Consider the following 17621-nt stretch of genomic DNA (forward strand, 5'->3'; position numbering starts at 1 on the left):
ATGACATGAGGACAGTGTTGCTAATTGATATCTGTGAGATACACATTCTGGTAATCCACAGAAGATCAGGAAGAAAGATTTGGCCCAGAGTTCCTATACATCTCCAAGTAGCACTTGAGTCAGAGAAATCTTACTGTAATACTATAAGCTAACTACTGCATGCTTCAGGCTGAGAATCCAAGATATACACACATCTTCTTGGTATGTTATACATTATTGTGTATAAGTTGCCTTTTATTTTTATTGATAGTATATTTCCATCCCTACCTCCGAAATTAAGGTTACCTTATATGTTCCTCTTATTGGTTCTCCATATTTGTAGCAAAGCAGCAGAACTTCCTGTATTTATCATCTTTGGCTTGTAGGCTGCAGAGATGAATTGGTGGATGAAGAAGAAGATAAGCGACAAACACCAGAGCTGATAAGAAAAGCTTAGGTCAACCAGTTCTGGAGTCACTTGTCTATACATTAATATATAACTTAATTGGAACCAAAATAAAACCCAGCTATTGCCATTTTACATGGTTACAATAAGGATGCATGTTCTATAAACTGTGGCAAAAAGAAAATGTGCAAATTTTTTACTAAAAAATAATCATATTTGTTATTGCCAACCACAGTGAGAATTACAATGAACCATTTCAGATAGTTTAAATATGTTACTTGGAACTTAAAGGAAAAGCCCTAAATTGTTGCCCTAAATTATGACAAATTACAAATCTATATATATCAAAAAGACTACTCAGGATAGGGAGCTGAGAAGAAGGTAGTAAGATAACAATTTACTATCTAGCAAGTGCCAAGAATGCTACGAGTATTATTATTTTACGCTTGTCTTATTTTGACTTCTCATCACAATTTATGGGCGTGAAGAAGCTCACTTTTAGAAAGCCAAGGTCAGGACACTTGTCCAAGCAAGTGCAGCTAGCAATGGCAGAGCGGGCATGTGGGCCCAAGTCTCCTTGACTCCAAGGTTCATTCTTTTTTCCACCACATTATGTGGCCAAATTATACTTTGAGATACAGACTTTCAGATCACACTCTTCAAAGCTGTTTTTTGTATGGAAAAGAATCACATACGTTTATTAGGTTGTTTATATAGTCTATAAAATTTGAGTGCGTTCATTCAGTACTAGGCATGATTCTCTTTCAAGGCCATATTGTCTCATAGGAATACAAAATGAAAACAGCCAACTATAATATAATCACAATCCCTTCCTGCCCACCACACATGTAATTTTCAAAGACAAGGAAAACTAACTAGTAAATATATCATTATCACAAAATATATCCATACAATGGAATTCTCTTCAGCAATAAAAAGGAATGCACTGATATATAAGCAACATATAACTGGCAAACATGCTGAATGAGAAAAAGCAGATACTTTATGAATCCTTTGATACGACCTTCTGGAAAAAGCAAAACTAAAGGGACAGGAATCAGATCCGTTGAGGAGGCTGGGGATGAGGAGAGGAAAAGTGACTATAAGGGGCATGAGGAAATATTTAGGGTGATAGAAATATTTTATATCTTTTTAAAAATTTTTTAATGTTTATTTTTTTTGACGAGGGATACAGAGAGAGGGAGACACAGCATCCCAAGCAGGCTCCAGGCTCTGAGCTGTCAGCACGGAGCCTGATGCAGGGCTTGAACTCATGAGCCATGAGATCATGACCTGAACTGAAGTTGGACACTTAACCAACTGAGCCACCCAGGCACCCCAGAAATATTTTATATCTTGATTGTGGTGGTGGTTACTTGACTTTGTTCATTGTTCACAACCTGTAGCACTATTTACTTGAAATGGATAAACTGCTGCATGTAAATTATATCTCAATCATCACGACTTAAAGACCTTTAAAATCCAAATTAGAGAGAGACTATAAGTTTTTAGAAAGGGAGACAGATGGGGTGAAGTCTGGGCTACAGAAATGCCACCTGAGGAAGGAGCCTTGGTGGAAGTGAACTTAGGATGTGAATTAAGGAAATGAAATGCCAATGTTTATGCCACAATGTCTACGAAAGGAAAGAAGAGAGACTAATCCTTCATATTTAATTACATCTTTAAAAGGCATTTTCAGTGTAAGCACATTTGCCTGCCTTGACTAAAAATTGATTGAAGAGAATGGATGTTTCCTTTTATAGTCAGTGGAAATAATGCTTAACCATAATGCAAATGCCTCATTGGAGAGCTAGGTAGTCCTAGGATGTCTGAGCAGTCCCTCTTCGTCTATTATTTCTGTCAGTTCAAGGCTGCCTCCCTGATAATGCCATCAAATGCAATTCAAGCAACATTTTGGGGAAAATCTTGCATTCATTTTCGTTTTTGTTTCAGCTAACTTCTGAACTCTGCAGTGAGAAAAGTTACTCTCTTCATGCTAAATAGGTCCTGTCACATTCAAGCACAGGTTTACTGGGTACCTGTTGTGGCTCACTAGCGCACAGAAAATAGGCAGAGCAACACAGAAGTATAATGCATCCTGCCCTCAAGAAGCTCATGGGCCGCTTGCAGGGTCAGAGGTACTCACCCAATAAAGGGCCCCTGCTTTGACTTTGCTTGTGCAGGTCTGGAGGACCGATGGGAGAATTCACTGGGCGTTATTTTGCATTCAGGTTTGAGGAGCTTTATAAATGAAGTTAGCCTAATGGAGGAGGTAGATAAAACAAGACCTGGCATCTCAAAGGAGGGCAACTTTGATTATGGAAAAGTGTCTCTCCTGGCTCCTGTTGGTGGGTTAAAATAAAAAGCGTGTTTTTGTTTGTTTTGCTTTGTTTTTATTTTGGGGGGCTTTTTTTTTAGGAGTGAGAGGACAAGGGCATCTGAGAGAAGGTATTCTCATCCCCATTTCAGAAGAGAAGACAGCAGAGCACCTTTGTATTGAGGATGCCATCAGCAAAAGATGCCACCATCAAGAACTAGAGGAAGAAAATGGCAGACACCACTGGACAACCAGGAAGTTGTGCTCATGAGCATGAGACAGCCCCTTTGGGGATTCCAGAAAGAATTGGAGGGGGACTATTTTTAAGGGCCTGGACTAGGTAGACTGTAGGTCAAAGAACAAAGGGTTCAATTCATCGAAGGATATTTGTAACTGTTAATGTGAGCCCAGTTTTATCCTCAGAAGGGCCTGGAATAGGTATAGATGGGTAAATGTGTATGTATAAAATTAAAATGTCATTTAGTGTCATATGAACTGGGACAGACTATAAATTACTGTAGGAATTTAGAGAAAGGAGAAATCATAGTGTGGCATACAGTAGGACTTCCTTGGAAAAGAGAGACTGGAGCTTGAGAATAAACATATTTAATTCACAACTCTGCTGAAAACACTTGCCAAAGAATTGTCAGAAAACAATTAGCCTCAGATTAAAAAGTATCTTTTGATATCTCTTTGAGAGAAGGGTGACTGCTTCTCAGTTTTCAGGTGTAAAATTACTTGCATACAGTAGATACTTAATACATGTCTGTTAATTTAACATTTTGATAAATGAATAAATATTAAATATTTTACATATTTTAAAAATTTTAAATATTTTAAAACAATGTACAGTTTTAGAATTCTAAATGTCAGATAAGTCTTACAAAGACAATGTACAGATTCATGATATATTGTGAGGAACATCTGTTAAATCATCTTTAAAAATATTTTAAAGTTTTCCCTTGTACTTTCATAGAATTTTGGAGTTGGAAAGGCTCTCAGAGATCTTTCCTGGTCTGAGGTTCCATTCATATAAGAATAAGCTTGATAGTATTCACGTTGATTATATTTGAAATACCATTTGAGTGGACATTACAAATTTAATTACTTAATACCCTATCCCACCCACTCATCTCTTGCTTCTGTTATAGAGGCTGGAAGTTAAATATTCTATTTCCCTTGCCATTAGGAATGGTCATGTAACACTGTTAGGATGGACAAGGTGTAAGTGGAAGTCTGCTGGGAATCTTTTGTAATTCTAATTTAAAAAAAAATTTTTTTAAACAAAGACAGAATGGCCTTCTACCTAACTTCTTCCAGCTTAGGACACAGATATCATTCTGTAGGGGGCAACAGACTGGCTTGTGACCAAGGCCAGCAAAAAGGCCAAGAGAATCAGAATTTCCAAGAACTGACCATTATATCTAAGAAGTAAAATAAGTGGTACTAATTTTTTTTTACCTATGGCAGTGCCATACATCAGCTAATATGTTCTTTGTAAAACGCATTCTTTCATTTTATAAACTTTCATAATTCTATCAAGAACCCACTTGTATTGTCAATATGAGAAAAGATTGTTAGATGCAAAATGCATTGTAGCTGTGTTGTATTTTATGTTTGCATTGCCATATGTTGTCTTGATTTTTAAAAAAAAATTTTTTTTTACTGTTTGTTTTATTTTTCAGAGAGAGAGAGAGAGAGAGAGAGAGAGAGAGAGACAGAGCACGAGCGGGGGAGGGGCAGAGAGGGAGGGAGATACAGAATCCGAAGCAGGCTCCAGGCTCCGAGCTCCGAGCTCTCCGCACGGATCCCGACGCTGGGCTGGAACTCACAGACTGCGAGATCATGACCTGAGCCAAAGTCGGACGCCCAACCGACTGAGCCACCCAGGCGCCCCAATTTTTAAAATAGTTTATCATATAGTAATGATCTTAATATCATAATATCCAATTTTATAGATTGGACTTTTTAAATTTTTGGATAAGTTAAAACATTCGTCTAAGGGTCCTGACAGTTGGTAGAAGGAAAATACATTGAAAGACATTAACTAGAGAGGCAATTTTAGATATTGAAATAATATGGAGACAGAAAAATTAAATTAAGTATTGCACTGCACAAGAGTAGTAAGTTTATGGGAATCATTACTCTAAGATATAATTAATAGGTTAAAGGAGATTTAGATAAATGCACCCATGCTGTTGTTAATACAGAATTAATATCAGAATTTGAGATATAAGGGCATGCTTTCAAGCAATTAACACCTCTCAGAACCCAGAGCAGGGTTTCCAGATGGAATAGTGAAAACCTCACTCTTGGAAGAGTCTGAGCTAGGCTGGATCATACTATCAAGGATGTAAAGAAATATCCAGTACTGGATGATTTTTAATTTTTTTCCAAATATATGAGTCTATTATTACTAGTGATCATACTATATCTTCATGGTTTTCCTCCCAGAGAGATATAATAGCTGTGTAAGTAAAACTTTACTCAGTTTATCAATTCTTGCATTCAGTCAATAATAAAGAAGTACCTACTATGTGTTAGGTACTACAAAGATAGATGTGTGCTCTCCTGCACCTCTGTGTTTTCATTTTTCTTACCATGACCTCCTCTGAAGTCTTTGCTGTTGGGGGGAATGACTTTGAAGCCAGATAGAGCATGGTTCCTATGTCAGCATTACCACTTGCTAGCTTTATAACCTTGAAGTAGCCCCTGAACTCCTTTGAGTCTGTTATAGCACCTGTAAAACAAAAACAATAATAGTATCACCACAGTGTTATTGATAAGATTAAACAACATGTTAGGAAATTGCCTGGCACGTGGAATGTAGACAATAAATCTTCCTTTTTTTCCCCCTCTTGTAGAAAATTGGGAGATTTAACCCAGCCCCATCAGTTCCATTCAAAAGTACCTGCTTCACATGTGCCAATTCTTATAGCTCTTGTAGAATACAAATGACTCTTCATTTAAACATACAATCTTCATTTATGAAGATATGGCCCATCCTAGAAGGTGAACAACTGCTGTGATGTGAAATAACACACTAATTGGAATCTTTGCAGAATTACCCACATTATAATGATGAGGTATGCCGAATGGGCAGGAATGAAAGACGGGTTTGAAAAGTGTATGAAAAGGAATAGCAGATGGTACTTGGGTGCTAATAGAATAGAAAAGTCTGAAAGTAAAGGAAGGAAGAAAATAGAAAATGAGAAACTAGGCATGTGAAACTAAAGAGCCCTGGGCATTTCATCAAGGACGGTTAGAGTCTCTGGCATGGCTAACTTCCAGCTCCACTAATTACAGTCTGATGACCAATTCTGGATACTATTCTTTATTTACCAGGTTGAGGCATTTCCACTCTTGCCTTTGGAATGCCATTCGGGATTGTGGTATCTAAGTGAATTCATGCCACACATGCTCGGTTGAAAGATACTACAAAAACAAAAAAATAGCTGAGCAAAGTGGAAGTTAAAGACCAAACCTGCAGATGTTTCAATGATGCTTTTATTAATTCAAGCCAGTTCTTGCCAGTCAAGTTACTAAATGGAGCACTGGCAAATGACCAAACTGCATTCATCTGTGAAGTGGCTGGCAGCCTGGGTGCCTACAGACAATGGTGCTTGCCCTATTATTCCTGCCATAAGGGAGCAATTGGGCCATTGTAACTGGAATTTGTGCAGGTCAGGGACCCTATACATTGATTTAAGACTCAACTCTCAGAGTGGGATGACTCCATGATTCTGCTCTAATCCACACAGAAGTTTCATTTCAGCCACCAATGAGTCCTTAAAAACCTGCAAGACATCAAAGTCAACTCAAGTATAAATTTGGATTTCTGTATACTTAGAAGAATTCCAGGGGTCTCCTTCTTTCTTACAAGATAAGAATCTTCCCAAGTCTGGAATTGCACACACCTCTTTTTTTTAAATTTTTTTTTTTTTTTGAGGGAGGGAGAGAGAGAGAAAGACAGACAGACAGACAGATGGAATGTGAGCAGGGGAGGGGCAGAAGGAGAGGAGACACAGGATCTGAAGCAGGCTCCAAACTCTGAACTGTCAGCACAGAGCCTGACTCTGGGCTTGAACTCATGAACTGCAAGATCATGATCTGAGCCGAAGTCAGACTCTTAACCAACTGGGTCAATTCCAGCACAACTGGTATTACACACATCTTAAAGTTCATTCAGTTTGATAGTAATATAGCTACCTCCAGCTCTCTTATGGTAACTGCATGGCATATCTTTTTTTCTATCATTTTCCTTTCAACTTATTTGTGCCTTTGAAGCTAAAGTCTGTCTCTTTTAGAGGGCATATAAATGGACCTTATTTATCCACCTGAAAATCTCTGCTTTTTGACTTGAGAGTTTAGACCATTCACCTGTAACATAATTACTGATACGGTTGGAGTTACTTTTGTCATATTTGCTATGTGTTTCTATATGTCGCCTGTTTTCTTACTTCTGTTTTCCCTTTGCTGAATTCATTTTGTTAATGCTTATAATGTAATGATTACAAGTCTTATTTTTGGCAAAAAATTCTTTCTTTTTCAAGACTGTTAATAAAATAACCCAGTTGATTTTGCATAATCAATAGGGCCACACTTGCTTTTATTCTTAGTGATGCTACCTTTCCCATCTTTCCTCATCCACTCCTTGCTGTCTGGCCATCCCACCCCTGCTTGAAGAAGTAGGTAAAAAAAGTAAGTATTTGACATCTGGACAATGGAGAATTCTAGTTCACATGTATATGTGTGTATAATGGTTATTAACATAGAGAGAATGGGGGAGGGGATAATTTTTCTTATTGTCAGCTCCAGAGTAAGGGGAGGAATTTGATAGATATCACTACTTTAATACTAAAGAAAAATTAAAAATATAATGTCACATTTTTAGAAGATACAGGGTACCATGTTCTCTGTGATTTGAAGTATGTCAAAATAGAAATGTGTAAAAAAATAAGCATGTATGCCCAGAAAAAGGACAATTTGAAGTTGGTAATTTCTGGTGCCAATGTTATGATTGTTTTTAAATTATTTCTCTGTTTTGCAAATTTTCTACAATGTGTATATATTACCTTTTACTCTAATTTTTTCCTGATTTAAAAATTGATACTCATGTATTTAAAAACAATTCAAATAATATAACTATTCCAAAGAATAAAATAGAAGTCACCTCCAGTCCTCCTTGATCACTTCTATTTGGTGAACTCTTCGTGACATCTGCTTGTGGATGATCAAATGAATTTTACAAAAGTAAAAAAAGACACCACAAAGGATAGGAAAGTGAAAATTGTGCCTATGCTCTATACCTGAAAATAAAAAATTCCATTGTATGCCATTTATTTTATAGTGAATATATCCAGATTTTTTTCTAGTAACTTCACCGTGTATTCTCATCCTGGGTAAAGGGTAAGTGGGAGAAACACTACTTATCTCACAATAGAGAGAAAAGACAGGGCATTGGAGACTGTGCTGACACAAATTAGTACAGGACCTTGTAAACAGCCTCTTTGTAACTCAGTCGGTTTCTTCTGTAAAAATACCTCCTCAGTCCTCCTGCAGCATGGTTTGAGGATGAACCCTTTTACAAGATGAACATGTGTGACTGCTACTAACACTCCTTCCTACATTTTTCTTCTAGCCCTTATATATTAAGTAATTTTATTACTTATTAAATAAATAAAATAACTTTTTTCACTTCTTAGTATTTTTTTCTCACTATGTGGTCCAATATGTTGTTATACAACAGGTAATTCATTATTAAAACATCTCATCAGAAGAAGATATACAGTAATATGGATTCTGTGGTTTTTGTGTCAAGTTTGCAAAAGACTAATCACATTGCTATACTGTGCACAGGAAACACCACAGACACACTTAATTTGTTTTTGTTTTTTCTTTTTAGACCATCAAAGTGAAAAACTGCGAAGGAGCTAAAAAAAAAAAAGTTGGAGCTCTGGGAAAAATACTAATCTTGGATAAAACTAATGTACTTAAAATTACAACAATCACATTCTTCTTTGAGTCATTTTTTAAAAAGTTAATAGACAAGACAGGATGCTCCTTTACCTTGACGTAAGATACACAGCTGATGCACAGGATAAGATAAGAATTAGACCAAAAATACCAAACCTCTGACCTCAAATCAGTGTACAGGATACACCATATGTTGGATATTCAAAATACTCTTTTACTCTCTCAGCTATTTCTAATTATATCAGGTTAATAACTGTTACCTGAAAAAAAAAAAACGGGTTTAAGTTAGGCACCTATAAAATTATTAGTGTCAACAAAGGTTGTGCTTTTTTGTTCTTGAAGGTGATTAGAACATTTTCTTCTAATGAGTTTGTCCAATAAAAGTCTTGCAGAAATGCATACACCCTTAAGCTATTCATTTTAATAAGTTTATTCTGAGGTAAGTAAAAAAACAAGCAATGCAATATACGTTATGTTAGGTGATGCAAAAACTTTATTGGAGTGATATGATACATGTTTCAGGGCAGTAATTATATACAGCATTTTTCTTTTTAATCAAATGTTTACGATTCTTCACACTGTCTGTTAACAATTTTAAAACCTCACAGTAGTAAAATACAGTACACCATTCTCTTCACAGGCCAATGTTTCCTAATGAAGAACACAGAGAGACAGCTGTTGCATCCTGAAATAAGGCCAGGAGGTGTCAGGATTACATGCTAAGTATCAGGATGTCCTGTGTGAAATGATTCTGGTATGAAGAAGATCTGATGTGCTGCTGCTTCAAATGATTGTTTTTACTTGAGACAGTGTATCAAACTTGGAAATTCGCCCCAGCTAAAAGACAAGTAAGAATATACTTAAAAAAAATTTTTTTAATGTTTATTTACTTTTGACAGAGAGAGAGAGAGAGAGAGAGAGAGAGAGAATGAACGGGGGAGGAGCAGAGAGAGAGGGAGACACAGAATCTGAAACAGGCTCCAGGCTCTGAACTGTCAGCACAGAGCACGACGTAAGGCTTGAACTCACAAACCGCAAAATTATGACCTGAGCCAAAGTCGGAGGCTCAACCGACTGAGCCACCCAGGCACCCCAAGAATATACTTTTATTTAATCAACAATTCACTTGTGCAAAGAACATGTGTTAGTATTGTGTGTGGGTACAATGTGGTCTAAGGGAGCTTGTGGTATTTTAAGGAGGAAGGATGCATATATAAAAGATAAAGAACTTCATTTCCTCTCCCCTTCCCCCCCCAATTTTTTTCTTTCTGTCTTTCAAGATGCAAGATGCCTGAGGGGCATGACAGGAAGATGGCCGCCTGGCATTGGACCTACCATGCAGCTATCTCCCAGAAAGCCATCATTAGCTTTTGTGTGGGGCTTCCCTTTTGCTTGGCTACTCTGTGGAGGAACAATTATGTCACTCAGTTTTCCTCATTCAATCTCTCTCTTAAAAAATGGGGGTGGGAACAGGTAATGTCAACTGGGAATTGTTCAAGAGGATACCTGGCTTTCAGTCGTTATTATTTGGAAGATTCCTTTAAAATTTTTTTTTCCCCAGTCTATACGCACAGATCAAGCATTGAGTCTCAGTATTTTGCAGAAGAGCTTGTAAGATTCCGCTTAGTCTTTTTTTTTTTTTTTTCATAAAGATGTGACTTGAAATATGGTAAAATCAAATATCATCATAGTTAGGAGTGTCACCAGTCCCTAGTTTACTGCCATGCTTTCCATGATGTGTCAGGTAATTAAAGGATTTCTGAGTGTCAACTCATCAGAAAGAACATGCAACTACTCAAGGACCTGCCAGGGGCACAAGACTTACAGTGGCCTTGCCAAGGAAGTTCCAAATCGAAACTAAACATCCCCACTGTGCAGAAGAAACCAACTGGAAGGCAGAAGGCAGAGACATCCTGCAAATGGACTCCGGCTCATTTCAATGCCCAGTCCTTAAGGCATTCAAATTCGCCAGCTTGTGGCAGGAGAGAAATGCAAGGAAGTCTTACATCAAGTTCTGAATTCATTGGTCATGGTAGAAAGGTTTTGATATATTTAAAAAGGCAAAAAAAAAAAAAAAAAAAGAAAGAAAGAAAGAAAGGAAGAAAGAAAAAAAAGAAAAGAAAGGCTGACCTCAAAGCAGAGTACATTTGAAGTGATAACTCACCCTTGTGTATTTTTCAGTATGGTAAATTTTCAGCAAGAAGTGCTTCTGTGTATATCTGATATGAGGTGGGGCCAGGCTGATCCTGGGGTGTAGTGGATTCAGGGGTTAAACTCAGTCCTTTTAGCCTTTTTTAGAGGCAGAAGCATCCATTCCCATCAGTTGAGAAATGGACCTCTTGGTGCCAGATGTCGTCGGGGACAAGGGGGCTGGGGCTTAAGGGCCAACATAGGGTCCTTTAGATTTCCTCAAGCTTAATGGTTACAGGCTGTTACTTGGAATTTCTAAATTCAAGGTTACATTTTAATATGAGGATCAAAGATACTGACTTGTTCACCAGATTACAAGGTCAGTTGTTAGCTCTATTTTTATTTTACATAAGATGTTGCACAATAGTGCTTCCATTTGGGAGACAGCAGAATATAGCCTTTTGTAATGTACTACAGAGTTAACTTCTTGGGATGGTTTCAGAAGTTCTACATTGGAGAGGTTTAGCGACAGCAGTTTAACATTAAAAGGGGTTGCCCAGTGGACTCACCTTAAAGATGTGTTTGCATTAAAAAATCTGCTGTTAACAAATTAAGCTAAAAATAGCATCAGTCTGAAGATTTTAGAGTCTTCTTTTTAATTTTTTGGATTATTATGTCCATGGGTGAGGATGGGGATTGTGGGGTGCTGATAGCTATATCCTAGAAGCCCTTCCTTCAACCCTTGGCATAGTTGCTGATGGTGTCCCATAAAGGTTTGTAAATCTGTTAAAGATGTCCCATCTCTGAAGTACAAGGCATTTTGTCCCTATTACATTATACCTATACCATGTCATCCCTTGATTGTGTCACAGAAGAACCGAGGACTGAAATTCTATATAAATGATCAGTTCACTGAAGCTGGTATTCACAGCAAACAGAGAGCACATGTTTTGAACAGATTTTTCTCCAATAGTCCTCTAGAAAATCTCCCTTGGTGGGGGCTGGGACGGGTAACTAATGAGGAGAACTTGAGAACTGCCGAAAATAAATGAAGGATGCAGAGGATACTATTTTTTAAAAATAACTTTCCAGAAGTCTCTCTCTGGACAACAACGTGATTGCACCTAGCACATGAACCATGTTCTGAGCCTGGGTCTTCCCTAGTTTTCTCAGTGTTGTGCAAAGCACGATAGTTAATTCACACAGAACAGATTACAACATGTTTGATAAAGACATTACCCCCTACGAAGGCACACTGTACGGAATGGCGGGGCAGCCATTCACACTGTACAAGCTGTGGCCCTTCCAGAGAATGCCTAGAGAGATGTGCGCACGGCTTCTCACAGCCGCTACAACCCAGCTCTACTCCAGCACTGTGCAGCCACCTTTGCTTTTGGCGCAGATTTGTTTTCCAATTGAGTCTACATACTGGTTTCGTAAAAGGAAAAGAGAATATATATACATATATATACATATATGTGTGTGTGTGTATATATATATATATATATGTATATATATACACATATATTTATAGGTATTTGCATATATAGGTACATTTATCATGGTTGAGTAAGCATCAAATTTTGCAAAAAATTCTCCCCCACAAGACTCATTTCAAGTGTATTTATGACATGGAAATATTCAGATTAAACTGCCCATGACTTTACAGCTCAGAGAAAATAAGTGAATAAATTGGACCACTGAATTTCAAATTGGATCATAGAAATTACAAATATTTGCAAAGGATGAACTTTCACACTATTGCTCCAGGGCAATGGACTCCTAGAGAAGGTGAAGCAGCTTCTTAGTGGTTTTGAAGTTCCGATTTTCACTGTGTCACCCTTCAGATTTTCTTGGTTTCAATTCTTGCTTCTTCTGAAAGTTTATATAATTTTAATAATATTAAAGGAAGGCTATAATTTTAGAAGTTGAAGTTAAAGAATGGGAAACCATGTAGCATTATGTCTGCTTGAGATGAGCATTTTAAGGATAATTTGAAATATGATGATATTGTGTGTATTTGTGTATCTATCTATATATATATATTCAACATGTTATATCTCTGTATATCTATATCTATTTATCTATCATCTATCTATTGCCTATTATTGTCATCTAATCTATTTCAATGGTGTGCTGAAGCCAGTTCATACTGGTTCACGGGACCTGACAGATTAATTTTCAGGAGTTTTGTTAAGATGGTAGGGTTATATCAGTAGCTTGAAAATGGCCATGACAAGACTATTTAGGTCATGGAAATTGGCAAATGACACAAATCAGGGAATTTGTTTTCCTCCTGGAGAGCCAGTTATTGAATAATTTACCAATATACTTTTCTAACTTTAGTCTGGAAAGGGACTTCATACATATGTAAGTTCACAATGGAAGAAATAGTCAATTTTATAAAATACCAAAGTTAAAAAAAGTTTCTGGAATAAACTCATAGTTTTAAAAAGCACTCACTTTTCTTATTAAGTGCTTTAGAATAAAATGGTAGAGGTTAGTATATTTCTTGATCATTGACTATGTTTTAGAACATATGTACTGCTGACTTATTCTAATCAGAACCTCCACATTTGCATCTTTTACATAGTTGCAGAACTGTACATTAAAGTTAAATATTAATAAAAATGAAAACTACATGCAAAGTGGATGAATCAAACTTTCCTTGGTGGTGTAGCTTTTGTGTTTATTTTTTGTCCTTTTTGTCAAACCCTGTCATTTGGTATTATTGAGATATTTTGTATTTGATTTATGTTTGCACATTCATGTGGGTGTGTGTACATGTGTGTTTACACACACAGATGCTCACACACATAAAGCTCAACAAGTTATAGTATTAGGGATGATGGATATCTGGTCCATTAAATTCTATTTAAAAACTGGGAATGATTGATGTTAAAAACTGTGCCATGATTATAAGTACCTATTTGATCTGGCCCAGCAGTTCTCCCTGTCTTTTCTAAAAAATTCAAAATGACATGGTTTCCATCTTTTCCCTCTGGGTCAACACCATATTTAGTTAAGATGTACACACTCCTGGTTTGGTGAATGCTTTGCCTAGCAGTCATGGAGGCCACGTGTGAATTTAAGTTTACCTGCTAGATTTATTTCTGAGAATGTGTTGAGATTGGAGCAGAGCTGCTGAATAGGCTATGCACAGGAGTTGTGCAGCATGGTGACTGAACAAGAGAGACCTGAGTTTTATTGGGCAAAGAAATAATAGGTGGAAAGCATGATTTCTGAACCCGAGATAGATAGTGGGAATGAAGGAAATTCCCAAAGTAGACTTTTCTCAACAATGACAGGCCAGCAGGAGGCTATCAAACCTCTGGAAAGATTGCGCTTTTCTTAGGGTACTGATGACCTGGGCACTCCCCAGGTGCAAGGTTTTGATCGTCAGGATCTTAGATGTAGATGTGGAGCACCACGAGGCAGGCCGATGTTGAGTTCTCAGATAATTCCTTGGAAATTATATTAAAAAATTAAATCTATGGCATTTAATTTCTCCCTTGATTTGATGTTTTTTGAGAAAAGTAGAGTCCAGAACTTTCTGAATAAGGTTCTGGACAGATGCTGGTCTTGTGATGGTCAGCCAGGTGGAGAGATGGAGTTGTTGCAGAAGAATCAGCTAATTTTACAGCAGTAGTTCACACATGCGGCTACGATACATTCATTCATTGTTATTTTCCTAAGCAACGGAGCAACCCAGGAGCTTATGCTACAGTAGAGTCCAAGGCACCGTGATAATTACTTCAGGAGCAAAGAAGCTCATAAAGAGGTGTGATCTCTTTCTGTCGGTGCGAGGTTTCAAAGCTAAAGTTCTTTAAAATTCATTTCTGGAGTTCTATTTAAATATTGATATGCCACACTTATAAAGCAGTGTCTTCTTGGTAAAATGCAATATTGAAATGGAATACTGCCTTTCATAAACGTAAGAAATGTGTTTCAAAAGTTAAATACCTTTTAAAAAATGAAAAATAAACATACTTTCACAGCTTGAGGGTTTAAATGAACCATGTACCAAGGAGCTGAGAAAACTCCTACTTTTGGTACATCCTGGAACCCCTAACGTTCAAAAGTTGCCCAGCAATGATGACTTCAGCATTTCCGTGGCATCTGCCTAAGCTGCCATGTTCCGTTCAGAAGCCATCTTATTATATCCCATACACAACATGGCTTTTCATGACAAATCGCGGGTATGCCACACAAAACTGCCGTGAAGCGTTGTTTTCGGCATAAAGTTTTGAGTTTTAGGGCTCAATATCAAAATGAAACATGTTCTGTGAAAGCTTAAATTAAGCCATTCAGTGCACTGCTTTTAATCAAGTCACTCTTGGTTTTCCTTCAGCTCAAAGTTTCCAAACACTTTGGAAAACAAATTTTTTTCCAAGTACAGAACCCAACACAAAGATGCTAACGTATTCTCTGTGATTTAATTATATTTTCAGTCCATATTTTATATATACTTTACCCAGGAAAAATTTCTCATTTGAATAGGGGGAAGTTATCTTTTTCAGTTAACTCTTTTCTTGTCATTTACAAATGTTGACTATCATGCTGAATGTGAATATCCATCAGGAATCAATGGAAAAAAGCTTAACTTATCAATGATCATAAAAGTCTTTTTATGCATTCCTTAAATACTCTGAATGCTGATTTAATATGTAAACATATTTGTACAGGTTAATCTTCATCTTCAAAACACTTTGTAATTTTACTTAAATAATACACATGAGTAATTATTTTAAAATATTTTTCATCATTTTATAAAATATATTTTTATGGTATTGTTTTTGGATCTTCTTTGACTTATCACTTTCCAAGTGATTAATCCCTGATGGATTACATAAAGTTATGTGACTATGTCTTTAATTGTATCTATACATTTCTTGTCACATATTTGAGGCAAACCTGAGGATAGATCATCAAATAATTATTATTATTTTTCTCCTGTAAAATATGTCATTTTTCCATTTTCTTCTTTAGTGGTCTTTTGAAGAATCCAATCTGTTAAGAAAATATCAAACACAATACAATTAATTATTTCAATTTAAGTAATAAATACTAAAGCCCTTGGATAAAATTTAATACTATGCTAGGGATTTGGGGCAGGCAAATAATTAATAATACAAATAATTAATAAAATTGAGAAAGGTTTTTTTTTGATTGACCTATTAAGTAATATTGAATGTCAAGAAATGACATTTATTAAGTTGTTATTTCATTTTAAACTTTTTTTGTTGGTTAAATATATCATGTCTCCCAGTAAGAACTAGTACATGTGGTGAATTAACTTAAAAATGTTTTGGGAAAATATTTGGGAAGCATGCAAACTACAGTCAGCTGGCACTAAATGGCATTTTGCCGTCATCTTTTTTTTTCAGGGATGTGGCAGAGAAATTCCATCAAATAACCTCATAAATTGAGGTCTTTAGAGCTGGTGGGGAATCTGGTACATGCATTATGACTGAGAGGTTAGGGAGATATGAATTGTCTGGATAACTTTAAATGTGTCAGGACATCTGCCTTTATAGACTTGACAGGAAATACCTCTTGAAAACATGCTGGATAATTTGGATATAAGAAACATATTTCTGAACATATAAGAAATTTCACATAGGGGTGAATGTGGGTAACTTTTCATTATACCTTGTAATTTGGGACATTATAAAAATTATAAGTACTTTATATATTTCCTATTGTATATTATAATAAAAGTAAGTATAGGGGCTGGAAGGGACCTTTGTAATAATCTAATCCAAAATGTGGGTATTGTATTTTATTTTTAAAGTTTATTTATTTAGGGGCGCCTGGGTGGCGCAGTCGGTTAAGCGTCCGACTTCAGCCAGGTCACGATCTCGCGGTCCGTGAGTTCGAGCCCCGCGTCGGGCTCTGGGCTGATGGCTCAGAGCCTGGAGCCTGTTTCCGATTCTGTGTCTCCCTCTCTCTCTGCCCCTCCCCTTTCATGCTCTGTCTCTCTCTGTCCCAAAAATAAATAAACGTTGAAAAAAAAAATAAAAAAAAATAAAGTTTATTTATTTATTTTGAGAGAGCGCTAGTGAGCATGACTGGGCGAAGGGCAGAGAGAAAGAGAGGGAGAGAGAAAATCCCAAGAAGACTCCCCACTGTCAGCACAGAGCCCAATGCAGGGCTCAATCCCACGAACTGTGAGATCATGACTTGAACAGAAATAGAGTTGGATGCTTAACCGAGTGAGCCACCCAGGCACCCCACATGTGGACATTTTAAATAAGAGGAAATTGGGGTGCCTGGGTCAGTCGGTTGAGCATCTGACTTCAGCTCAGGTCGTGATCTCATGGTCTGTGTGTTCGAGCCCCGAATCGGGCTCTGTGCTGACGGCTTAGAGCCTGGAGCCTGCTTTGGATTCTGTGTCCCTCTCTCGCTCTGCTTCTCCCCTGCTCATGCTCTGTCTCTCTCTCTCTCTCAAGAATAAATAAAAACATTTTTTTTTTAAAAAGGAAATTAAGGGTCTTTCTATTTTTTTGTAAATTTCAGAGTAGATTATAATAGTTCAAGCAGACAACAAGTTAGTTCTTTGAAAGTGTGATACGCTCATATTATTTTAATCAGGAAGTTATGGTAAATTTGCAAGGGAATGATATATTCAAAAATAATTATTGAATAACTGAGGGCTTACAAGGCATAAATGGTCAAAAGTATGCATTTTTAAGTGAGAGAAGTTAACTTTTTTATGTTTTCCATCATGCCAGAATCTAGTTGAGGCATCTAGTGGTAGATGAGGCAAAGACAACAGAACAAATAAGCACGAGAAAAAACCAATGAATCTGT

At 36.8% G+C, this 17621-nt stretch overlaps 1 protein-coding gene across 2 annotated transcripts in view; it reads right to left on the reverse strand.

Annotated features, from left to right (window-relative positions):
• Positions 1–10273: 10273 nt before the first annotated feature.
• Positions 10274–17621, reverse strand: part of ITGA1 (integrin subunit alpha 1) — a 164378-nt gene continuing 157030 nt past the window's right edge. For both annotated transcript variants that reach the window (XM_045438298.1, XM_045438288.1), the window contains exon 29: positions 10274–15818. In XM_045438298.1, coding sequence (XP_045294254.1) covers positions 15774–15818 — 45 coding nt within the window. In that variant the 3' untranslated portion in view covers positions 10274–15773. The remainder of the gene's footprint in view (positions 15819–17621) is intronic.

The sequence above is a fragment of the Leopardus geoffroyi genome, chromosome A1 (genome assembly GCF_018350155.1).
Source record: "Leopardus geoffroyi isolate Oge1 chromosome A1, O.geoffroyi_Oge1_pat1.0, whole genome shotgun sequence".
Lineage (NCBI taxonomy): Eukaryota > Metazoa > Chordata > Mammalia > Carnivora > Felidae > Leopardus > Leopardus geoffroyi.